Raw genomic sequence first — 27239 nt, forward strand, 5'->3', positions numbered from 1 at the left:
GTTGTATGCACTGCCTTACCCTCATCCACAGCCTTGGTGACTGCCTCAAAAAAGTTAACTAGGTTCAGCAGGCAGGATCTTCCCATGACAAAGCCAAACTGTGTGGGGCCAAGAGTTTGGAGATTGTCTATCTCTTTAAGCAGGCCCATGATGATCCACTCCATAGCTTTGCATACCAGCTTAGGCTAACGGGGCAGTAGTTCCCAGGGTTTGTACTTGCTCCCCCTTTATCGAGCGGGATGACTGTAGCAGTGCACCATTTGTTAGGAGTATAGCCTGAGGTAAGGCTGTGATTGAACAGGGCACACAGATGTGGTGCCAGTTCGTTTGTAGCTCATGTAGGATGCAGTCAGGGATGATATCAGGTCCCATGGACGCTGTATTCTTGGCTTTGGACAATACAAGTTTTACCTGTGCTGCAGAAATGGTGGGTACCAGGCTTTCATCTGGTATTGTGATAGGGCCTTTGGGGGGGGGGGGGTAAAGTTGGCACTGAATCTGTCAGCCAGTATGTTGACTATATCTGTTGACTCAGTCTAGGAGGTGCCATTGTGCAGTAATTCAGAGCAAATCTGGGTATTGCCTTTGAGGTTTTTGATATAGCTGTAGAAGGCTTTGTGGTTGTTTTTGGTGTTCGCCGCAATTCTGCCTTCATAGCTGGATTTAGAGGATTTGATAAGGGATCTCAGCTTTTTGTTGAGACTGATAAGGGAGGTTTTCTAGTCTTGTGACTTCATTTTTTTCTGCAACAGTTTCTCCCTTCTTTTGTAGAGTTTATTGATGTCTGGGGACCACCAGATTAGCTTCCTTTTTTTGGAGGAGAGTGTCTTAGTTCCATTTGGTATGGCAAGGTCCATGCATTTGTATACATGCTTGTAAAGTGCATTGCTGTATGATTCGGCAGTCATGCAGCTATTTTCCATTGGCATGGGTGCCGAGAAGTTAGCCACCTCTGCTTTTAGGAGCCCAAAGTCTGCTTTTGAGAAGTTTCTCAGGGTGGTCTCCTTAGCGGGGGGGGGGGGGGGGTGTTGGTAATATGGATATTTCCATGGTGATCAGTTTGTGGTCAGATTTAACCAGGGAGGAACTGACTATAGTTGTGGAGCTATGGTCTCCCATGTTGGTGATAACCAGGTTGAGTGTGTTTCTTCTACTAGGGGTCAGAGTGAGCTTGTCCAGGGCATTGGAACTGATAAATTCCAGAAAGCGTTGGGCCTGTACATTGGTACTTGAATAATTTTCCCAGTTGATGGAAGGGTAGTTGAATTCACCCAGTATGAGAGTATCAAGTTGGACCTTGAATAGATTCCAGGGTGCTTAGGAAGTTGGCGTGCGAGTCCAAGAACATGTTTGGGGTTCTGTAGCAGTCTATGACTTGTATCGTCGTCTTACCCAATGTTAGTTGTACCTGAAGTATCTCGGATGCATTATGCTGTGCTACAAATCTAGAGGTGTGCATATCCTTAAGAATATGTAGACACCACCGCCTTTGGAGTTTCCAGCCACATTCTGGGGCCGAAAGGTATGGAATGAGTTGTAGCCTGGGAGCACAAGGGTGCTGTCTGCCTCTTTAAACCAGATGCCCTTCAAGGATGCATCTGCAGTCATCACATATGGGTTGTCCGGCCTCAGGCAGCCCTTCGGTCGGCCGGATTCCAAAGTCTGGGTCCGGCGTCGGCTGATGTCGCCCTTTCCCCGACGTCAGAGCGCCTGGGGTATAAAAGAGCCAGCCGACGCCATCTTCCTCAGTCTTTCTTGCCGCGTGGTGCCCGAAGCAGAAGCAGTTTGCAAGTGCCGGTCGGCCAGCTCCTGTAATTCAGCTACCGAAGACTTCAAAAAGCTAAGTACCCCGTTGGGGACTCTTTCTTGCCTCAGCCGATGTCAGATAAAGTTAATAATTGTTTAACTTGTGGGAAACAAATACCTCATAAGGATTTCCACTCTTACTGCCTCCCCTGCCTAGGCCCAGACCACGACGTCTCGGCCTGTTCAGCCTGTGCTTCCTTCAACCGACGCACCCTTAGACGTCAGGTGGAGTTTGCAGAGGATTTTTTTTGGAGTCTAGTTTTTCGTACAATATGCTGTCGGAGACTCAGACTTCACATTTGATTAAGAAACGGAAGGACAAGGACCGACACACGCGGGCCACGGTTTCGGCTGAAACCACGGCCAGGTCTACCGCGAGTGTCTCAGTCACGGCTGAAACCGAGTCCTAGGTGCTTCCTACCACCGAAATCGCTCAGCCGACTAACTCGGTCCCGGAGGCCCCGGCTGAATCTGTTACTGAATTTCCTACAGAAACTGGTGTCCTGGAACCTTCCAACACCATACCTTTAGACAAAACTACACCAGCACGTGGTGCAGCCAGGCCTCCTGCATCCATGTCCATTAAGGCATTCTCTAGGGCTAAAGCTGCTAAACTATCCAAAGCTTTGCCTCCCAAGGTTATCCCTCAGGGACCCACTACAGGTTCACAGATTCTAAGCTTAGCAGAGGACCTTATCTCCTTAATTAGGGGCTCTCAACCTCCTCCAGACAAAAAGCCCAGGGTTGAGCCCTCTGATCCCCACTCCTCAGATGAGGCTTCAGATGGTTCTACTCTCTCGGACCACCAGGAGGAGGCTTTTTCGGCCTACGAGGATTCTGATGCAGAGGAATCTATTCCTTCGGCCTCCCCTCCTGAAGAGTTTTCCTTTGGGGGAAGACACTCAACACTAAGAGAGCATTTCCAGTGGCAGGGCCAGGAATTCTCTGATTCCAGGAAGAGATTAACTCATTAGCCCCGAGTACCTTCTCATGGCGCCTGTATGGTCAACACCGAGCGCGCCATGAGAACATACAAATTGCAAGCCATTAGCTCCGAGTCCCTTCCACAAGCGAGACTCCAGATTTGTAGTTCACCTTAATGTAAAACAAGCTGAAATTGTAACAGAATGTGTAATTTACCTTCTGTAGTTATGATTCAGCTTGTTATTACATTAAGGTAACATTGAAGATTTTAAAGAAAATTGTGTTTGAAAAATCTTCGTAAAGCAAGTGGTGGCAGCCAATCGGATTCTTGCAATCCAAGCCACCACTTGCATAACACCTCCACCCCCAAACCAAATTTCTTTTGTCTTCTGTAAATAAAAAGAGGGTCCAGCAGCAGGTATTTCTTTTATTTTTCCAAAGATTTGGAGATTTCACCTGCCGCTGGATCCTCTTTTTTTTTCTTACTAGCATTCGAAGATTTCTCTGCTCGCAGTACTGTCGGTTCCCTGTCAGCTTGGCTCTTTTTTTTGTGTCTTCCGGTAAGCTTACTTTTGTATTTTACTGCAATAAATGTGTTTTCATTTATACTCTTTAGTGGAATTCTTTCTATATTTAACCAATTTCATTACTTGGAGTGATGGCTTTTGTGGATTAACTTCATTCAGAACTGTTCCATCATTTATACTAGTCTGTATCATACTAGTCTGTCTGTAAGACGCTTATCTAGATTAGAAGCGGAAGTTTGGTTCATATTGAGGAGTTGTTTCTCGTGTTTGACAGGTATGAGATGATTTATCGCAGCTAATCTGCTCAATTAGACTTAGCTGTTTTTCTTGTGTGGTGGAGAAGGCTGTGCTACTTGAGTGTGGGATGGTAAAAATCTTTGTTGTGGAAGGGCTAGTTTCAAGTTGTATCATGGCGAGTAAGTTTTACAGAATGGAGAGTTAATTCTTATCTTTACGTATGTTAGATGACATCGGTTAATATAGCCGTGGTGAGAATGGATTGCTTTGGGTGGGGGGTCTTTGGTGAGTGAAAGGCGCATACATTTTCTATCATTAAACGTGATATAGCCCAGTAGCTGGGTTATTTTGCATGCGTGACAAGTATGTTGGTACCAAGAAATGTCCGGGTCAGAACTGAATTGCTTATCTTGTGAGTCTGTCACTTCTTGGTAGGATGGCAAAGAGTATGTCGCGATGAAACCCCCCCCCCCCCCCATATAGCTTGTGTTTAATCGGCATCGCACACAAATGGCTAGTGAGTATTGTCGCCATTAGAGATAAGTTACAAATCAGAGAATCCGTTTACAGAAAGTGATGCAGCTAGAGGTCTGCTGTGAAATGTTTAGAGCATAATATTTTGGTAATGAAGTCTGGTAAAAAATGAACTTAGTTAAATGCAAATGCCGAAAGCAGAGCTGAGTGAGTTTTATGTATTGCTCACCCTGGCGAAAAATAAAGTACTTGTGATTTCGTCTCGTTGTAGCATGTGGCGTGTTGGATACTATCCGCAGTCTCTGTTAGTGTTACCACCTGTCCCACGTTGTATTAATCCGCTGCATCAGCTTGACTTTGTCTAAGACAGATTCTGCTTTCATAAGCTTGTAAACTTTGAAAGGGTAACTTGTGCAGATGAAGGCGGTTGTGCATGCATAGTGTACTTGGATGTGGCCTAGGCATTCACTATTGTCCATCGTGTGGGCATCGCGGAAAAATGGGTGAACATACATATAAGCCAATATATGCAGTAAGATGAATAGCAAATGGATGAGTGGACAGAAAGCATGTCAGTAAAGTTATGGTGTTACATTCATTGTGTGAATGTCACAAGTAGTGTCCGTCAAGGTTCAATGTTGGGTCTTCTCCTGTTTGGCATTATTTCTTTAATCTAAAAGTTGGTGTCCCAGGTCTGTAGTTAGAAAAATTCACTGATGATTGTAAATTAGGGATTGTTATTTGAGCACCTGCCAACATGAAGGTACTCCAGAGTTGAGCTATGCAAGCAATTGGTGCAAAGCAATTGCCTAAATGCCAAAAATATAGTATAGTCCACTTTGCTAAAATAAATTATTTATTGTAATACATAGATGATGCACCCATTAAAATGGTACTGTCATTGGAGATCTAGACACCCTTGAGATGACTGCCTTTCCTTTGAGCATACTATCTTCACTGTAGTTATAATATAGTTTATCTGTATGATCCAACAAGTAACCAAGAGCATCTTTTCCAGAGCCAAAGCAGCTTTATGTCCAAGTACCCTTTGCTTATATACCCCATTAGTGAATATATTGCCTCATTTAGTACATATTTATAGAAATATCACTCAGCTTTTAAAGACTGCAGAGGGTTCCATACCAAAGAAGTCACAGGCCTCACATCCCTTAGCTATGTGTACAGACTGGCCACCCTTTGTCTGTATTCTGTTTCCTGTAGATTCAGTGGTGATCTCTGTTACGGTCTTCATGGATCGAAAGTCCAAATCTCATAGATCCACTGTGCTCTTATACAAGTCCTGGTTCTTCCATGAGGCAGGAGATTAATTTCTGATGTTGAGTGTTCTGGCTAAGCTGTTAATAGCTTGATAATTCATTGCCTAATAGCTACTTGCGAACCAAAAGTTACCCAGATTGACAGTGTATGTTATTTTCACTAACCTGCTAGTCCAGCAGCCTATTGTAATCCACTGAACAAGACATCTTGTGTATCTTTCTTTCCAAATGAATTGTCAAAGTAATATAAACATGGCTGTAAGTGGCCCACCTTCCTTTCATTTCTGCTTCTTGGTGCTGCTTCAGTTGCAGTTTGTATGATTAAAACCATCTTGTAGTCTAGTATTCATACGCCCCACTGTCATACATTAAACGTGAAACCCATGAATGTCACCATGAAGGCAGGAAAGGTCTAAAAAACAAATTCTCATTTGCTAGCACAATTCCTCAATTGCCACCTGAACTGAATGACTACATGCACAGGCCTGTTGGCATGCTGTTTCATTCACTTGGTTGCTAGCTATGGAGAAGGAAGGAATGTGGTGTGAAGTCCTTTTGGTAGATTTTTGAATCTAGTCCAATGAAATATGTTGGGTTGTAAAGTCAGTTTAAGGTTTTGGTGCACTGGTATGTAATATGTGTATATATGTATGTGTATATACATATATGTGTGTGTGTGTGTGTGTGTGTGTGTGTGTGTGTGTGTATATATATATATATATATATATATATATATATATGTGTATATATATATATATATATATATATGTCTGTGCACATGTGTGTATATCAATATATGTATGACACCCATTCACTTTGTGGTAATCTGGAAGCACTCTGCTGTTAGCTCATGTTGTAATTTAGGGTTTAAGCACGTTTATGACAGCATGTAAAAGAAATGGTTTATTTATATTTATAAAGAGGGAATATTATAGAGGAAGCTCAACTGGAATGGTTTTGACATGTACTAGATACTGTGACATGGTTTTGATGTTTACAGTGCAACTTTTTAACTGTAATTGTTACTACTTTGTGCCATGCTACTACTGCTTGAGTAATCATGTTATAGTAACTGTATAGCTGTTGTGTGCACACAAGTGCCCAGCTGTTGAGCTTGTCTATGATGCCAGAGTGGGGTATTGTGGCCAGCTTTAGCCAAGTCCAGGTAGGCTGTATGGCCTGCTTTGCCCTCTTCAATGGCTCTAGTGACTGTCAACCAGGTTCAAAAGGCAGGATCTGCCTTTTACAAAGCTGGACTGGGTGGGAGCAAGTGTCTAAGTCCCCAATGTCTCTGTTTGAGTTCCATAATGATTCTTTCCATAGCTTTGCAGACCAGGCTGGTTAAGCTTATGGTTCGGTAGTTACCAGGGTCTGTAGAGGTGCCTCCTTTGTGGAGTGGGACTACTGTTGCTGTACGCCAGTGCTCAGGTACATATCCTGTAGTAAGGCATATAGTAGTATGTAGTATGTAGTAGTTAAATAGCATTTTTATGTGCGGGTTTAGCTCCTCTTGGAGTTCATGTAGCACGCAACCTGGGATACCGTCAGGTCCCATTGATGCTGTCTTTTTAGCTTTACTGAGGGCGGTTCTCACCTGGACATCTGAGATGACAGGGAGGTTACATTCAGCTGGGATAAGTATTTCTTCTTTTGGTGGTGAGGGAGGGGAGAAATTTGCACTGAACCTGTCTGCCAGAATGTTGGCAATATTTTTTGTCATTGTGAACTAACTCTGAGCATATCTGAGGGTTTCCGCCCAGGTTACTAACATAGCTGAAGAAGGCCTTGTGGTTATCTTTAGTGTCCATAGCGATTTTCTCTCAAAGTTGGCCTTGGATGTTTTTTATGAGAGAACGTAGCTTTCTACTAGTGCTGATCAGAGATGCCTTCTCTTTATGGGATTTTGCTCTGTAGTGCAGTAGTTTCCTTTTGTTGTACAATTTGTTTATGGCTGGGGTCCACCAGACAGGACGCCTTCCCTTGGTGGAGAGGGTCTTGGTTTTATTTGGGATTGCATGATCCATGCATTCTTGGAGATGTACGTAGAAAGCATTTGTGAAGGATTCTGCATTGTGGGATGTGGTTTCCACTGGCCCAGTGGGATTAAAGGATACCATCTCAGTTATAAGAAGTGTAAAGTCAGCTTTTGAGAAGTTTTTCACTGTAGTCTTTTGTGTTGGTGGTGGAGGTGGGATGTGTATATCCAGGGTGATTAGTTTGTGGTCCGATCTCACTAGTGAGGGGTATACCTCCGGTGTGGAGCACTTTGTCCCCATGTTTGTGATGATCAGGTCTACTATAATATCTCCCCTTTTTTTGGAGAGGTGACTAGCTGTTCCATTGCATTTGAATTTATGAATTCCAGGAACCTTTGGGCTAGGGTGTTAGTAAGTTCGTGATTAACTGTACTTCTTAGACGTATTGCTTCATGTCATGATTGAAAACAATTATGCATTTATACTGGACATGAGTCTACTCTGTGCTGCAAGAGAAACACGCTCATTTCTAGACTCCCTGAAATGTGAATAAAGTCAGAGCATCCTGGTTGCTGGTTAGTATCTTACCAGGGCATCTTTTTTAATCTTTTTTTAATAGATTTTTTTACCTGAATTTAGAGAAAGCCAGCTCACCTAAAAGTATTGTGACTTCTATTGTGACTTCTAGTGTTGCTGATCTGAGTGAGCAGAACTTAAACTCCTGGTGCAGTTATAATACATTTATCATATCTTTAGATACGAAGATCAGAAGTAAAGCTTAGATGCATGCAGTGCAAAAAATTTTAAGATTCAATTAAATGACTAAAGGCTATATTGATCTGTTATTTCTCCTCATGTGAGAGTGTTCGATCTCGCCGTTTGTTCTTACACCTGGGTTCGGAGCCGATCCTCGGCTCCGTGTCTGCCGCTTGCAAGCTCTGCATCGAGAAGAAGCTCGAGACAACCTAATACCCACAATCCCCCTCTGCCTTTACCTCAGATCTAGTTTGCCGCTGCAGCGTTCGCATCACTGGGTCGAGCTCGAGCACCTAAAGCTAAGATTAAGATTTTTTTCTTGTTATTTCAGAATAATTTTATTCTAAAAAGTTTGTTTAGTGACTAAGTGTGTGTGTGTGTGTGTGTGTGTGTGGTACGGTTGAGGAATTCTCGGTTCCGTTTAAGTTTATTCTAAACTTATTAGAGTTTCCCTCGGGGCCTACCACTCCTTACTGGACTGACTACCGGATAGACATTTTTTCTTTTACTTGATTCGACAATTTCACCGGATTGGACTTTACTTCTGGACTTGACTTCTCACTTTCTACCATATTAAGTTTAAGATGTCTGAGAAGGCTAAATCTGGATTCAAGCGTTGCCAATGTGGGCAAAAGATGTCAGTTACTGACAATCATAGTTCCTGCGTCTACTGTCTTGGCCCTCTCCATCTGCAAGAAGACTGCTCTATTTGTCATTCTTTCAGTGGGAGGGTCATGACAGATAGGCGCAGGAAACTCATGGATAGGGGTTTGTTAAAACCTACTTTTCAAGAGGCTCTAGATGCTTCAGACCAGGCATCCAAATCCTCGAAGGAATCGAAGACGTCGGAGCCCAGGTCATCGGCTCCGAGCTCTTCAGTAAAAGTTAGATCACCGGTTCCACAGACTTCGGGGCCGAGTGTTCAACTGTTGTCAGTTTCCGAGCCTCGAGTCTTGGAACCGTTGACGGAGCTCCCTCCCCCGACACTGTTGAGGTCGGCTCCATCTTCGATTCCTTCGACCCGTTCTTCCAGACCCCTTTCTGATACCGATGTAGACCGCGTGGTGCAGAAGTTAATGGAGAATACGGCCTTATCCAAACTCATCTCGGTCTCCTCTCAATTGGTGTCGAGACTTGAAGGCCTTCCACTGTCTCCATCTGTTCCTCCTCCGAGACTTGTCCAGTCTTCGGAGCCGGAAGATCCTGAGCTGCTGATTGTGGAGCCCTCGGTGCCAGAACCGTCCTTTTCTCGGTCGACTCCGTCGGATCCGGTACCGGAGTCTCGGAGCTGAAGATCCATCCTGGGTTCCGGGACCGAGAGTCGGACCGATGTTTCGGTTCCGACGCTCCCTCTCGGGGCCTCGGCTCGGATCGACTCGGTTCCGTCCTCGGGGTCGATGCCTTCGGGGCCTGTTTCGGGGATTCTTCCCATTTCTTCGGAACCGGGAGATACCTCGACTCGGGACCCGGGGGCTTTCGATCTCATGAGGAAGGTGTTGTCTACTCAGACAACCACATCAGCAGAAACAGCTTCTCCTCCCCATAAAGGTCCGTTATCCTCCTCTGCACCCACGGCTACAGCTAAGCGTCGAGCACCTGTGTCTCAGCCACCCCTGGAGGGTGCCCCCTCTTCCTCGGAGGCTTCTTCGGATGCTCCCCCCCGAAGAAGTCCCTAGGAAAAGATTGTGTAAGAGGAGACACTTAGATTCTCCACAAGAATCTTTGACATCAGATACTGACTTGGATGAGTCAGAAGGGTCCCCAAAGTCACCCTCAGAAGATGTCTCTTTTTCTGACATCTTGGAGATCCTAAAGCAGAGAGGTGATTGTCAGTCCCTCACCCCTTCTGAGGACGAGTCGGTCTTGCTGAAGGCATTTGGTGCTCGCCCTTCCTCCTCCTGGGTCACTCCGCCCTTCGATGAGTTAATGGAGCTGATTGCTCGAAGGGCGTGGGAGACTCCTGATACGGTGGAGCCAGTCCCTAGAAAGCCTAATAAGTATATTACTGCACCCCAGGACAAGGCTTATCTGACAAAAGGAGTTCCAGTGGACGCTATGGTGGTGGCAGCGGCCACGAAAAAGGAGATGTCAGAATCTTCCTCATCTGTCCATCCCCCTAACAAAGATTCTAGGACCATGGACAGGTACGGGAAGCGCATTTTTAGTTCAGCGGCTTTTTCTGCGATCCCTGAACTATTTGACCCACTTCACCGACTACAGAGGATCTAATCAAAGAGTTGGGAGATACCCTCCAGGGTACTACAGATGCTGCTGTCTCGGAGAAAGTTACAGCACAACTCAATACCCTTACATCCATTGTAAACTCGTCCATGAGGCTGATCTCATACGCAGCAGAAGGATCGAGTAGGGCAGCAGCTTCAGCGATTGCTCTTCGTAGACAATCCTGGATGCGCTTATGTTCATTTGCGGAAGCCTTCAAGTCTTCCTTTACTAACGCCCCATTTGACGGTGCCACTCTCTTTGGCCCCAAAGTAAAGGAGACCCTTACCCGGTGTGAGCAGGAGGGAAAGACTCTGTCTGCTGTCGGAGTCCGTTTTCCACCCCATCCAGACCGTACCCCAAAGGGCAACGGTGGGAAAATGTGGTTTGAAAACCCCAAGGTTCTTTCCCAGGCACACAGGGTGATGCCCCTCTAGAGGCAGAGGAGGGGCAGAGGTGGAAGACGCCCCTGGCGGCAGAGGGGTCCACAAAACCAAGGTGACAGGGATACCCCCCTGGAAAACCTTTCCAGCACTCCTGAGAGGAGGCCCGACTGTCCTGCTCTGGAGGCAGTCGGGGGTCGCTTAGCTTTATACCCTCAGGCCTGACAAAATCTTACAACAGACAACTGGGTAAAAAGCGTGGTTACCAGAGGTTACAGAATACCCTTCCTATCCACCCCCATTCCAAAGAAGACTCCCAGATGTGCCGCCCCATCTGCGAGACCCAGCAGCTATAGAAATCTCAAAGCTGCTAGAAAAAGAGTCATCCAACCAGTCCCAGCGGACCAAAGAGGATTCGGAACTTACTCAAGGTTCTTTTTAGTTCCAAAGACAGGGGACTGGAGGCTGATTCTGGACCTAAGCAACCTCAATACCTTCGTCAAGAAAGAAAAGTTCTGAATGGTCACGCTTCAATCGATCCTTCCATTCTTACAGAAGGACGACTGGATGTGCTCCATAGATCTGAAGGACGCATACTACCACATCAAAATGGCCAGGGCGTCCAGAGATCATTTGCGCTTCCGGCTGGGAGCCAGTCACTATCAGTTTCGAGCCCTGCCCTTTGGTCTGACCTCAGCCCCCAGGGTTTTCACCAAATGCATGGCAGTGGTAGCGTCTCATCTGAGACGCATAGGATTCCAGGTGTTTCCGTATCTGGACGACTGGCTCCTTTCTGCCACCACCCGGTGTCAACTGATGCAGGCCAGGGATTACACTCTACAACTTTGTGTTCACCTCGGAATTTCCGTAAATTTCGAAAAATCTTTACTACAGCCATCACAGCATATCTTATTCATAGGAGCGGAATTGGATACGCATCATTTAATTCTAAGGCTTCCTCCAGAAAGGATAGCCTCACTACAAAGCCACATATCTCTTCTGTCATCCAGAAAATCCCCAGCAAAACTGGTTCTGAAGGTTTTGGGTCTCATGGCAGCTTCTCTCATTGCGATACCATTGGGAAGACTGCACATGAGAGTTCTACAATGGCTACTGTTTGCACAATGGTCGTTCCAACAACTACCTCTGACACACGAAATTCTGATCACAAACACATGCAAATCACACCTAGCCTGGTGGCTTCAGACTTGCAACCTTTCCAGCGGAAGACCATTTGTGCTACCCACGCCGACAGCTACGGTGACCACGGACGCTTCCCTGATAGGGTGGGGGGGCATCTTTCAGGGACAGACAGTCCAAGGCGAATGGACCAATTTAGAGTACAATCTGCACATCAATGTTCTAGAGTTGAGGGCAGTGTTTCTAGCGTTGCAACACTTTGCTCCCCTTCTTCCTCTAGGGACTATTGCAGTTCAGACAGACAACATGTCTGTAGTCTGGTACATAAACAAACAAGGGGGAACCAAATCTTATCAGCTATGCAGAGAGGCCATGAGAATCTGGCAATGGGCGGAGTCCACGGGTTGCTTTCTGATTGCAACGCATATCCCGGGGTCATCCAACGTCATAGCCGACAGGCTGAGCAGAGCAATCCTGTTGCCTCACGAGTGGTCCTCAAACAATCAGTTGCGAAGATTTTTCAAGTGGGGCCAGCCTTCCTGCGATCTTTTTGCGTCTCCAATGAACGCCAAATGCAGGAGCTACTTTGCCCTATTACCCCCTCCAGGGGAAGTCCCCAGGGACGCACTGGTTCACGATTGGCCCCCGGGTCTCCTGTACGCTTTTCCACCTTTTCCCCTGATTGCAAAGTTTCTGCAGAAAGCCAACAACCTGCAAAGGACGATTATCCTCATTGCCCCATTCTGGCCTCGTCAGATTTGGTTTCCCTTTCTTCTGGCACACCGCATTCGGGGACCCTGGATCCTGGACCCGGAGCCAGATCTACTGACCCACTCGTCAGGGGCTCCCCACCCCTCGCTATTGTCACTCCATCTAGCAGCTTGGCTGCTCCGCTTCCCTACTTAGCCAGGTCTGATCTTCTCTCACCTGCATTTCAGAATATACTAGTGGCTTCTCATAAAGCTTCCACTACAAAGACCTACACTAGTAAATGGAAGCGTTTTTGTGTTCTGGGCAAATACACAGCATTTGGACCCTGTTATAGCTCCTTTAAGCAAGATCTTGGAGTTTTTAACAGAATTGTTCCACCAAGGAGCTTGCAATTGGCTGCCATTTCCAACTTTCATGTGGAAGAATGTGGGGCACCTATTATGGCTCGCAGACTTTGTAAGGCCTTTTTAAAAGGATCTTTCCATATTAGACCACCAGTTAGAACTCCTACATCTCCTTGGAATCTAAATCTTTTACTATCTAAATTGATGTTACCTCCATTTGAGCCAGCCTCCTCTTGTCCATTGAAGTATTTGTCGTGGAAGACCCTCTTTTTGGTAGCCATTACATCCGCTAGGCGAGTGTCTGAGCTTCAGGCTCTTTCCATTAAACACCCTTATCTGATCTTTCACTCTGACAGAGTATCTCTTCGCACTAATCCATCTTTTCTCCCCAAAGTTTGCTCTATTAATAACATTAATCAATCCATTGAACTGCCTACCTTTTTCAAAAATCACTCCAATAAGTTGGAGTATATGTTACACAAGTTGGATGTTCATAGACAACTTAGATTTTACTTGGATAGAACAAAGGATCACAGGAAATCTGATCAACTTTTTGTAGCCTTTGCTGACAGCAGGAAAGGTGTAGCAGTTACTAAACGAACTCTTTCCAAATGGCTAACTGATTGTATTATATACGTTTATGATTCTTAAAATCAAACTTTATCTGTCAAACCCAAAGGACATTCTACAAGGTCAGTGTCTACATCCCTGGCTCATGCAGCTCGCCTACCATTGGACACGATTTGTGCAGCTGCTACTTGGTCTAAACCACATACATTCATCTCTCATTACAAAGTAGACAGGGTTTCTAGGGACAGGGCAACCTTTGGTTCCACTGTGCTCAAGAACGTTCTCCCGTGAGTTCCTCAGGAACATGGAGCTAGGGACGCTACCCAGGTGTAAGAACAAACGGCGAGATCGAACACTCTCACATTTAGAAGTTATGTCCTTACCATAACGTTCCATGTGGAGTGTTCAATCTCGCCTTTGTTCTTACATTCCCACCCTCCCACCCTCAGGAAGAACGTTCAATTTGGTGCCTGGTCTGGGATATTCTGCTTCTGCACTTGCAGTTGTTGTATATATATGATGTACATGTGTATATATATGTAGATATATATATATATATATATATATATATATATATATATATAGATATAAGTGTTCTTGCTTTTATGTAAATTTTTGGCATGAGTGTGTTCTCTCTCTGGCTGCTGGTTTGCTTGCAAACTAGATCTGAGGTAAAGGCAGAGGGGGATTGTGGGTATTAGGTTGTCTCGAGCTTCTTCTCGATGCAGAGCTTGCAAGCGGCCGACACGGAGCCGAACCCAGGTGTAAGAACAAAGGCGAGATGAACACTCCACATGGAACGTTATGGTAAGGACATAACTTTTAATTTTGTTTGTTCTTGGAGAAGGAAGTAATCTGAGAGGGAGAGAGGAAGCGGAAGGGAGATAAATGCACATTGGTGATGCAGTCTTAGGTACTACATTTATCTTATTTCATTTGCAACCACCCCAAACATAGTTTGAGACACACTATACAAATCCATGCAGGTCTCACCAGAGCACAACCCACTTTCCCACATGTGATAATGTGAACTGTCTTTATTTTCTAAAGTGTAACTTACCACAGTTTTAGGAGGGAGGACTGAGCTCACTGAGGCACAGTTGAAAGGTATGAAAGGAGATATTGAAATGTTTACAGTTTGCTTGCTGAACTGTGACTGCTTTGTATTGTCACAGATATTCACATTTCTAACCAAATTCCATACCTTGAACTGCTGGTTTATTTGCTTTCCATAGCATCTCTCATAAGCTTTATCTATCAAACAGCATAGAAGTGTATAGAGAAAAGCAACTTTTCTTTCTAGAATCCAACCCTGTAACAGAACCTAGATTTGCTCTATGCATTTTGGAGAGAGGGCCTTCACCCTGACTTGAATAGATTTTTTGTGATTATAACAAAAGGTAATGGTCTTGGGCACTCATTTGAAAATGATCCGTTTTGAAACAGACTGTCCATTCCTACCATCACAAGAAATAAACAGTTGCTCCATATATTCTGAATGATTTAGTTTTGCCTAGAAGTTACCCATGTTATTACTTGCTGACTACCTGCATGGAGCTATGTTATATTTTGGGGAATTTTTCTGGCCTTTGTCAGTAATGTGTGCAACTTGTGTGGGAGGAAGGGCTAAGTGTTATACTATTTTACTGAACTACTGTATTACATAACAGCTGCACAAGGAGATAATGATTACCTACTCAACAGGTGATGTGCAGCAATTATCACCTGTGTCAGAGCATGCATACCTTTCCAGTAATGAAAGGCAGGTCATTATCACCTTAGCAATAAGTCAGTTACAATATAGCACGGAGTCATTATCACTTTTCAGGTAAAACTATCAGGAGCTGTCACTGTTATTTATATAAGTGCAAGTCGTTATCACATTGATGAATGCACAAGGCAGATTGTGTTTTTTTCTCTGCTTCTAGTCATTGCAATCCACCCCCTCCATTCTTCAACTACCTAGCCTCTGAAACCCCTTATTTTATATATAATATCTATCTATATGTATGTGTATACATGTGTGTGTATATGTATATGTATATATATATATATATATATATGTGTGTGTGTGTATATATGTATATGTAATATATAATCTATATATGCACACAGACATTATATATATATATATATATATATATATATATATATATATATATATATATATCTGTATTTTCACAAGTAACATACAGATATAAGTATCCATTTTATTAATGTAGCTCATATCTTTGTGAATTAATGTAACTGAACCACATATAATGAAACAGTTGAATGTGTCAAACTATCACTACATACTGCATGTGTTGCTTTTCAGCTGCCGACATGGAAAAGGCAGAAGTAAAGCAGAGTGCCTCACCTGCTTTTTCAGTGTACACGTGCTCTTTCTGTGCCCCCATGTCAGTTAGCAGCCAAGCCCTTCAGCACCAATGCCAGGAAAGGTCCCTCTTCACTTTTGTTTTGCCAACTGCTCTTAGGTTGGTGGGTGCATCACAGGGGGCATACCCAGCCAGCATGGATCTTGTGATCCATCGGGATGGCATTTGGGAATCTGGAGACTCTACAGCACAGTCCCATAGCGCTGCTGCCCTTGGTAAGCATGGCCTTGGGTGTGCCACTGTGATGTACTGCAAAAACATGCAAAAAGACACAGCCTGGGTCAGTCTTGGTCTTTTGACATGTTGCCTTGATGTAGCTCTCCACTCAGTCTCCCTGCCTTCAGGTGTAGTCAGCGTATGTAGGTGAGAGTAGTAAATGTATGAAGGTCAGGACAGCAATTAGTGAGTTACTTCAGTCCCTCATCCCTTAGGTCCATTGCTGAATGTGCACATGTAAAGAGAAAAGGCAGAGGTAAGGCAGACTGCTGACACTGAAGGAGGTCATGAGACCATAGTGGCATCAGCAGTCTGAGTGGGCAGCCGGCACAGCTATGGGACACTGCAGATAACCAACATCTGGAGCCCCATGCCTGTCCTTGGCATATTAGTGGAGCGGTGGTCCTTACCCTGCTTTTTCTCTTTACATGTGCCCTCGCTGTGCACCCTTGTCAGTGTCCACCCATGCTTTTTTTCAGATAAGGTAAGACTGTCTTCTGCTGTTCTGGGAGTCACTGGAAGGGAAGATGCTCACTGGTTCAGAAGGGATGGCATTCACCTAACTGAGGAGGGCATTGCGTTCTTCTTGACCAACCTCCACAATGGCGTGAGGAGAGCCATGCATGATTATGAGAAGAATGGAAAACACCCATGACCAAGTCAGACCAGTATAGTAAGTAAAACAGTATTATGAAATGTGTTGTGTACAATTAATTTCTCTGAGCTTGGCAAATAACTGTTATGGAAATTATGATTTTTTTCATTTTTTGGTAAATAACTTTGTAAGGGAGCATCTGAATGTGCCAAGTAATAGCTCATTTTGAAGGCAGTATTGCTGGTTCTAACATGGTAAAATAATTGTGCCTGTATGTTTGACACATGTGCAGATATCAAAGTTTGTTTTGGACTTAGGTTATGAAAATTATGATTTTTTTCATATTTTGGTAAATAACTTTGCAAGGGAGCATCTGAATGTGCTAAGTAATACATCATTTTGAAAAGATTATTTATATTTCTAACATGGTAAAAGAATGGTACCTGTATGTTGTACTCATAGGCAGATATCAAAGTTTGTTTCCAACTTAGGTTATGGAAATTATGATTTTTTTCATATTTTGGTAAATAACTTTGCAAGGGAGCACCACATTGTGTGAAGTAATGCATCATTTTGAAGACAGTGTTACTCCTTACAACATGGTAAAATAACTGTGTCTAGGCACTGTACACACATACAGATATCACAGTTTGTTTAGTCTTGTACGAATATGAAAATTATACATTTACAATACTTCTCATTATTATGCCCATATCTTTGCGAGGGAGCATGGTAATCACACAAATGATGCATCATTTTGAAGCTGACATTCAGATGCACAACTTCTACACTGATATGTAGGCTCTATCTGTTACAGGTGATGAGATATTATGCTTTGTTTATTTATCAATTATGAGAAATAATATACTAATCATATTTCTGTGAATATCTCATGAAAGGAGTGTCACACAGTTATGGTTAAAGTATCATTTTAAAGCTAACATTCATACTAACAAATTAAATTCAAATTGTATGGGTCTGCATGGTACATAGACCAAGATATTGTGCTTTGCTTTTCCAAAAAATTAAAAAAGTTGCACAATATCAGCATTCCTTGCCAAATATTTAATTATGACTTTGATATGCACTATCAACATTTACACTGTTGGAAAGGTCAGTGTCTGCTGAACAACTTTCGCGTTTACATTTTTAGTGTAGCTCTTATAGTTAAAGAGTTATGAGCATTTCTTTTCTGTATAGTATTACAAATGGATTTTCTGAAAATGAGCTCAGGCTGCACTGTTGTGCCTATGGTGGAATTAAGCAGGCAGCTTTTCCTGAGCTGCTCTGGAGTGAATGAGTTAAGGACCTTCTTGCATTTGCCTCAGCATAGACCTTTGGCTATTCCTCCTGTTTTAAATGTCATTGATGATGTGTACTCTGAGTCTAGCACAACCCCTGATACTCTTCCTCCGGCTCCTGTCAAACCCGATAGGTACTACAGGGTCCCGGACTCGCATCTTCACCTTTACAAGGCCCACTCTGCTGATCCAGAAACTATTTCCCAGGGCCCTAAAGGGGTTACAGCTGCCACTACTAAAAATCCTCTCCCCTCTGAAAGGGAGTCTACAGCTTTAGAGAGATGGGGTAAAAAAGTGTATACTTCTGCTACTCTTTCTATGAGAGCATTGAATTGTCAATTTCATATGATACAGTACCAAGAGTATTTGTTAGATGAATTGCATAAAAAACTGTCTTCACCTGAACCCCTAGATCGCAAATCACTTCAGGATCTGGTACATAACTCCCAACAGGTTTAGCAACCATTTCTTGCAATGTGGTTATGATGCATTGGAAGCTTCATGTAGGTCAGCTATGACTGGCGCAGTCATACGTAGGCATGCTTGGCTGAAGGAACAATCTCTGCCAGACTGTCAAAGCAAAGCTTCTGGATGCTCCACTGGAAAAGCAAAAGTTATTTGGCTCCATGGCTCAGGAGGTCCTAAAGAAAGTTGAAGAAAAGGCAAAATCTGTACAAACTGTCAAAGATTTTCTCCAAGTCCAACCACCAAGATTCAGCAGGAATTGGCCTTCCAAAAATTGGTCCTTTCCAGACACAGAGAGGTTTCAGAGAGGCAAGAACAGGTGTGCCAGAGGTAGAGGGCAAGCTAGAGGCTCCTACAGAGGGCGTCAATGGCAGCCTCCCAACCAGAGAGGTAATGCGGACCTACCAACTGCTGCACAAGGACAGGCTCAATGACTTTACTTTGACACCACCAACCAGGGCTCAATTGGAAGCACCCTTGGGCGGAAAGCTTTCTTTATTCTCAGAAAATTGGCACAGTATTACAAGGGACAAATGGACACTACAAATAATAGCCAAAGGATACAGGTTCCATTTTCACACATTACCAAAAAGAAAAGGCATGCCAGACCTGCCACCAAATCAAAGGGCAGAGGCTTTGAAACAAATCTCCAGCTTAATGCAAATGAAAGCTATAGAAAAGGTTCCTCTCTCAGAACAAGGCCAAGGATTTTATTCCAGACTTTTCATTGTGCCAAGAAAAGAAAAACAATGGAGGCCTATTCTCGACTTGTCCGCACTGAATACTTATCTCATTGTACCAAAGTTCAAAATGCTGACTCTACAGCAGCTCCTTCCCGTGCTGGGCAAGGGGTCTTGGCTGGTAGCTCTAGACCTCAAGGAGGCATACCTGCATGTCCCTATCAGACAAAGTTGCAGAATACACCTCAGATTTCTTGCAGGTTCAGAGCATTATCAATTCTCAGCATTGCCCTTTGGCTTATCTACTGCGTCCAGAGTATTCACGAAATGCCTAGCATCAGTAATTGCTCACTGCAGACTTCAGGGGATTCAAATATACCCATCCCATATCTGGACGACTGCCTTATACAAGCGGACAGCCAACAAACTTTGGTAAAACATTTGAATTACGCCATTCACCTACTTCAGGCCCTGGGATATACAGTCAACTTTCACAAATCAAGACTTGTTCCATCCCAAAGAATAACCTTTCTGGGTGCGAATCTAGATACAACCACCCAAATGGCTTTCCTCACAGAAGAAAAACAAAGTCAACTACCAGATTACTTCAAAAGTCTGACAAGAAAAACTCAGCTGACTGCAAGGAAAATCCTGCAGGCCCTGGGTTACATGGCTTCTTGCATCCTTCTGATTCCACAAGCAAGGCTGCATATGAGGAAACTACAATGGTACCCAAGGAGTTTATGGTCTCAGCACAGTCACAGCTTGGAAACTTTGATACCACTCATCCCATGCCTTCAAAGGGAATTTTTGTGGTGGGCTCAAGCAAGCCAGTCAAACAGGGGTCTGCCCTTCAGCAAACCATTAGCCAGCCAAACCATTACAATGGACGCTTCAGACCACGGATGGGGAGCGCACATGGAGGGCAGATGCATTCAAGGTCTATGGTCACAAAAAGAGCTACGCATGCACATAAACTACAAGGAACTTCTGGCAGTGATGCATGCAGTCGAAGCCTTCAAACCTTTTCTGCATCAAGGCCACCTACTAATAAGGACAGACAACACCACAGTTATGTGGTACATAAGCAAGGAGGCACCCATTCATATCCTCTTTGCAGACTGGCAATGAATCTATGGGAACTTTCCTTGAAACTCAACATAGAGCTGCAATCTCAATTTGTGCCAGGGAAAGACAATATACTGGCGGACAGCTTAAGCAGAAATATCATGGATGCACACGAATGGATGCTGCACCCAGACATCTTTCTACAGATAACACAATCATGGGGGAGGCCGGACATAGATCTTTTTGCCTCCCCCCACAATCATCAGCTGAAGAAATTCTGCTCAAGGACATACCACCCACAAGCATGGAAAGTGGACGCCCTCTCTTTCAGCTGGAGAACTCTAACAGTGTATGCATTTCCACCTCTCCCATTAATGACCAAGGTCTTACTGAAGATCAGGACAGAGTAGCCAAAAGTGATTCTGATAGCTCCGGACTGGCCAAGACAGCACTGGTACCCACTGTTAAAGAGCATGTCACGCACGAAACCATGGCCTCTTCCTCAATGGCCACTGCTCCTGACACAGCACAATTACAAAACTCTGCATTCCAACCTGAAAACCTTGCAACTAACAGCCTGGAAAATACCTCGATTCCTCCTCAGGATAGGCTATCCCAGAGAGTGAAGGATATTATCATGGAAGCTCGCTGGCCTTCCACAAGAAAGGCATATTCAGCAAAATGGAAAGGATTTCTCATTTGGAACACCACAAAGGGCCTAGATGTGACAGTGATGAACATGGCACGTATCCTGGAATACTTGGCAGAAATGTTCCACAATGGTCTGTCTTACTCTTCCATTAAAATTCATGCTTCAGCAATTTCAGCAGAGTACAATACTGATCCACCTGTCTTCTCACATCCTCTCCTAAGGCAGTTTCTAAGAAGGATTAAAAACATCAAGCCTCCAAGGACACCACCACTGCCTACTTGGGACCTTAACTTCGTGTTGGAAAAACTAACACTGCCTCCCTTTGAACCAGCAGCATCTGCAGAGCTACAGTTCTTGTCTTGGAAGACTGCCTTCCTTCTAGCCATAACCTCAGCAAGAAGAGTATCTGAGTTACAGGCCCTCATGGCAGTACAGCCATTTACTATTTTTCATCAGGACAGAGTCTCATTGAGAACCAATCCTACATTTATGCCAAAGGTGGTATCCAGGGTCTCATTACACCAAGCTATTCATTTGCCTACCTTCTTTCCGAATCCACAAAACAAAGGGGAGAAACTTCTGCACACCCTGGACATACACAGACATTTGCGCTACTACTTGGACAGAACTAAAAGTTACAGAAAAGCTGACCAGCTGTTGGTAGCATATGCTGCTAGTGCACAAGGAAAAGCAATTTCCAAACGGACAATCTCAAAATGGATAGGGAATTGCATTAGTTTTTGTTGCTCCTTTCATGGAAAAACTCTGCCAGCTAACATTAGACCTCATTCCACGAGAGCCACAGCCACCTCCACAGCCTTCTTAAGAGGGGTGGCTACCAAGGACATTTTAGAAGCTGCTACATGGAGCTCCGTGCATACATTTTCCAAGCATTACAATTTACCTTTATATTCCAGATCCATAGCAGGCTTTGCTACGGCAGTCCTGCAGGGCATTTTAGCTACACCATCCTATACATAGATCCTCCACCCCCAGATTGGCTATGGTATTCTACCCATATGTGATGACTGTAGATGCATCCTTGAAGGACATAGTACAGTTTTGTACCTACCATAAATGTAGATGTCCGATAGGTATGCATCTGCAGTCAGGTTTTCCCTCCCTCCTTCCCCTCTGTGGTATTTCTTGGGTAATACTCCCTCTTATAGCTAGCTGGGGTTATCTGTTATGGTGTATTGTTTTTTTATTACTGTGCATGTTTGGAATATTTTGCATTTCTCCAAATTTAGCCTTCCTTAGAGGGCACCTGGCATCTGGGGCAAGAAAAACTGAGGAAGATGGCGTCGGCTGGCTCTTTTATACCCCAGGCGCTCTGACATCGGGGAAAGGGCGACATCAGCCGACGCCGGACCCAGACTTTGGAATCCGGCCGACCGAAGGGCTGCCTGAGGCAGGACAACTCGTATGTGATGACTGCAGATGCATACCTATCGGACATCTACATTTATGGTAGATACAAAACTGTACTTTCTTCATTACAGCACAGATGTTTACTTTCTCCATTTTGAGGAGAGCTTTGAGCGAGTGCATCTTGAGATTTATACTTCTAACATTGAGCCGCATGACCCTCGGATTGCATTTGTTTGTAGCGGTTATGGTGGAATTTTGGTCTTTAGAACACTGTCTAAAAAAGGCACTATAGGAGTGGCAAGAGCCTTAGCCAGTACCCGGAATCCCAGGGGTGACAGATGCAGGCCATCTTGGGCAAAGCATAGAGTTCTGTCGATCATGTCGTCCGAGGCAGACAGATACCGGCTCCCTTTAGAAAGACACCAGAAACTTGGCCAGTTGTTGAAGTCAATCCATTTCTGCTCGTACTGTGGTGTTATTCTGGGTGACTGTAGAATACTGCTCAGGGCTAGGGTCATATGTGCCTGGGACACAAAATCCGAAAGTTCCATCACATCTCTTTTCATGTAGTCCAGGGGGGTACATCTCGGGTCATTCACACCCACATGGACAATGATTTGAGTCGTGTTGATACTTGTGTAGTGACCTGAGTGCATATGTTATGTGGCAGATCCTGGCACCTGATAGATGACTGACTTGTCACTTACTCCTTGTTCAACTTGGCGAATGGGACATCAGTGTGCCACACAATTGAGTCTCCTGTGGTGAGCTGTATGTCCTGGGGTTGGTGTTGTGTTGTGGTGGTAGGGTGCTTTTCTGTTTCGGGGGGGGGGGTCTCTCTTTGGGTAAATTTTTTATTGAGAGCCTCCGCGAAGGTGGGTGAATGGTTTGTGTTTCTGTGTGGGTTGTGATAGTTGGTGTTTTGGAGGGCTGTGTGTTCTATGTAGTGAGTTGCAGGTGTTGACCATCTCCTCTTGAACAGCTAGTCCGGTCTTGGTTGGAGCATGCACTGCTTCCGTTTTGGTGATATAATTGCATCTGTCACAGGAATGAGTGTTGGGAGGTAGGAGGAGAGGGTTGTCTGTGTGTATTACCGTTGCCACACTTGTCTCAGAATGCCCAAGTGCACCATGTTAGCAGGAAATTGCCCTACAATCATACCAGGAGGGGTGGTCATAACTAATAAGTACTGGTGCTGTTACTCCATAGGAACAGCTAGTGCTGATAGCACCTAAGTGTACTACAATAAATGCTACAAAAGCCTGTTAAAGTGCTAGCCAATTACACTAATTGAAGTGCAAGAAGTAAAAGAACAAGCTCGTTCTAAGGAAAATTTAAAGAGCTAACTTTCTGGCACCGATAATAGTTTACCTCAGCTGAGTGCTGCTGCACAGTGCACAAACACTGGCTTTTAATCCAGAAAGTTGAAAGGGATGGAAAAAATGCCCAAACGGCCACTAAACTACAATTTCTGGACCAGAAACCACTCCTCTTGTGGTAGATAGGCTACCTAGTGCTTACTACTCCCACTGATGATCTAAAAGGCTTTCCTCCAACACAGTAAGGTCTGGGGGGCTCAAACTTACAAAACAGTCCTGGATACAGCAAAGCTTGCAAACATCAAGTGTTCACAAGCTTCCCCTGTCCATTAGGTGCAAAGGTGCTAAACCAAGGCTAATTTTCTGATTTCTCATCAAATAGTCCAAGTAAAATTTGTATAGGAATAGGGGTGGCCATTGCTTCACACACATGCAAAGCCTGTTCCAGCGAAGGGGTAATCTTTGACACATACCTGTCCCTTCAAAAATTTTCTTTTGTTGCAGAAGTAGTGTAGGTCCTTAAAGTGCATTTCTAATACTATTTGTTATTTGGATGTGCGAAAAATCCATCATTGTGATGACTGAGAATGTCTTGTAGGTGAATCCTAGATCACTGCACAGCAGTCTATAGAAGACAGAGTACAGAGATAGGACTTTTGAGACTGTCTGCTAATTAATGATTGGTCTTATGAGAGCAGAGCACAGACAGATAGTGACCTGGATACCATGCCCTCACTTATAAGTTGTGCAACATAAAATGTTTTTCTCACCACAGTAAAAATGGTGATCAAAGGTCCAGTTACTATCAAATGGTTCCCTGATTCCTGATCATTGATTCTACTTTGAGGGCTGTATTAATGGAGTAGTTTCCTGGGGTGGATGTTTGTCCAAGGGGTACTATATTTTTTTTAATCCAAAGGATACTGTTATGCATTTTATCACATTGAGTTTTAGTCCATGGCTCTGGTACCACTTTTGTCTGCTTCAGGCCCTCTTGAAAGGTGTCTGTGTCTTTAGGGGATTCAGTGACCACATCTAATTTGCAGATGTCTGCATATGTTGGCAGCCAGAAGCGACATTTGTCTTGACTTCAGAGAACTAGATGCCATAAAGGAGAGGCTCCAGCAATGACCCTGTGGAACTTTGCTAGTGACTTGCCTCTGTGAAGGTGGATTCTCCTATCCTAACTTCTTGCGTCCCATCAGTGAGCCAACTGGCTATCCATAGGGTGACAAACTTTTAAAACTGGGCATAAACCTTTATCTGCAATGCCCAGCTGAGGTATTATATTGAATGCCTTGGCCAGGTCAATGTAGGCAGCATGTGCTCTTTTGTCCTCATCCATAGCTTTAGTGACCTTCTCAAAGAAGTCCACTATTAAGTAGGCATGGCCTGCCTTTTACAAAACTGACTTGAGTAGAGAACCCTTTTGGAAAAGTTTGTATTGTAGATGTTTTCTAGAAGTAGCACCTTGGTATTGCATACATGCCTTTATAGAACGCAAAACTAGATTCCTTTTACCCAGGTATAGAACAGGCTTTGCTTGGGCTCCATTCTGCAGGAGCACCTGGAATCCTATCAGTTGTGAAACGCTGTGGTAGTCCACCCATACACTACCACAGCAGTGATGAAATGATGAACAATAACACAGCTGTGTAAGTAAACTTTACTATAACAGTAAATATTCAAGTGATCACTACTGCAGTAGCAGCTTTCTTCCTTCCATCATCATTTTTATTTTTATTTTTATTTGATTTTATTTTGTTTGCTTTTGTTACCAGGGTTAGAATTTCTAGCTTTAGTTCTTAGCACTGACCTTTTCATGGCTTTAGCCCCCTTCTCTGAGTCGTCATGAAATCCCTGAAGGGCGTGGTGCCCAGACCACTCTGTCCTGAGCTTAGCTTGATCTGAATTGCAGTTTAGATGCATTGAAGATGTCCTTGAACTTTTGGAAGCTGGCTGGCTGACTATTATGTCCTGTGCAGGGTACAACCCACATAGTTAAGGCTACTACAACAGTGATCATTCATACGTCTACTGTTATGGTAAGTTTACTTACCCACCTGTACTTTTTTCCCAATGCATGGATTATAGTTAAGATTATAAAGGCTCACAGGGAACTCGGCCTTTGAACCTGCAGTGATCTGTTACAAAAGATGATTTTTTGCAGTTGTGCGACTTGTTTTCTGGCCTCAGTCTTCCCTCATACAGCACGCAGATGATTCCACCATCATTTCTATTGCTGTCCGTCCCAGTGACCTACTAACCCTGACACACACATCTTTCAACCTCATTGAAACATTGTTTACTAACAACAAACTCATACTAAACCCTAAAAAGACAAAACTTATCTTCCTCCCAAAATCCCTTTACCATCTTAAATCCTCATTCACCATTTCTTCCCTCAACACTACGATCATAGCTGAATGACACACTAAACTGCTTGGTGTAATAGTGGATGATCAACTAAAAATTGACCTTCATGTACTTAACTGCATCAAGAAAACCCACCAAAAGCATGGTTTACTCTATAGAAACAAAAGTTTCCTCACACCCAACTCCAGGGTCTCACTAGCCAAAGCTTACCTTTTCCCCAACATTTTACAGCTCTCAAATTTTAACCAACTTAGTCTTCACTACTTTCCAAACTTGAAACCACGTACAACAAAGTTGCTAGATTTGCAGCCAATCTGCCCTCAAGATCACACCACTGTCAGGCTCTGCAGATACTCAGCTGGCTAGAGTTCCCTAACCAACTTCTTGCCCTAGCATTTCCTCACTTGTCTCCCTCTATAAGACCCCTCAATGCCTCACAAGTGTCCTACAAATTCACAAACCTAAAACATTTATTGGACAATCTCTGCAGCTACTTTCTTGCTCTTGCATAGAACAAGCTCCCCATGAACCTTATAAACATTTCCTACTTCCACGAATTCAAGAAAACTCTCAAAAGGTACCTTAGTAACACACAGATTTGCCTCTGTAATCATCCCGCATGGACCCACCCCTTTCTCTATCATTATCCTTTCTATTCCTCCCTTCCCTACTACACTAACTCACTCAACTGCTCTGTATTGTACAATTACCCTCTGAAGATCACCCAATGTGTTATTTAAATTCATTCAAATGTTTTATTGTATATTTCTTTGCTTTGTTTTTTTCTTCAATGTTATAATGCCTCTTCCTATATTGTCCTGTGGAGCTTTATCTACATTTGCTTAACTGTTTTTTATTTTAAATTATTTCACTGTATTCATCTTCAGTTTTGTAGATTTTCTTGGTTACTTGTACCACGGAGCTTTTCTTCCTGGGCCGCCACTGAAAAAGGGCTTTTGCTCAGATGGACTATCCCGGTTAACAAATGTCAGATAAATAACCTCAAGCATATGGAGTACATTTGTAGGTTGCTGATTATTTGGCATGCCTTGCTTTTCAAGAAACATTGATATAACTGGTATATGCATTTATGTCAAAACTGTTAAGGTTTGCAAACAAAAAAAAATTTGAAGGCTATTCTGGAAATGAACACTGTAGTAATTTTCTGCTTTATATTTTTGTATTTCAATGTAGGAGGTAATTCCTGTGAATAGCGTTCTTTCAAATGCTCTTGCTTGGGGAGTTCGAATATTGTTCATTGATGGTATGGTATAATTCTTTTTCCATTTTACATTTCTGTGTTCAGCTTTTTGAAGCACATTGTTTCACCAAAGAAAGATTTGTTCATTCTGTACTTTCTGATGGGATAGTTATAAAGAGTAAACTGTCAAATAAGATGTTAAATGCAGTGGAGAATATGGGTCAGGTGTAGAAAAAGGAGAGCATCAACATCTGCATTGCTGAAATGTGTGT

General features: G+C 43.7%; 1 protein-coding gene across 2 annotated transcripts in view; it reads left to right on the forward strand.

Moving 5' to 3' along the window:
• DBF4 (DBF4 zinc finger) overlaps positions 1–27239 on the forward strand; it is an 866998-nt gene that overhangs the window by 455377 nt on the left and 384382 nt on the right. For both annotated transcript variants that reach the window (XM_044067525.1, XM_044067524.1), the window contains exon 6: positions 26961–27030. In XM_044067525.1, the coding sequence (XP_043923460.1) occupies positions 26961–27030 (70 nt within the window). The remainder of the gene's footprint in view (positions 1–26960; positions 27031–27239) is intronic.

Source organism: Protopterus annectens, chromosome 3.part1, assembly GCF_019279795.1.
Source record: "Protopterus annectens isolate FY-2018-M chromosome 3.part1, PAN1.0, whole genome shotgun sequence".
Lineage (NCBI taxonomy): Eukaryota > Metazoa > Chordata > Ceratodontiformes > Protopteridae > Protopterus > Protopterus annectens.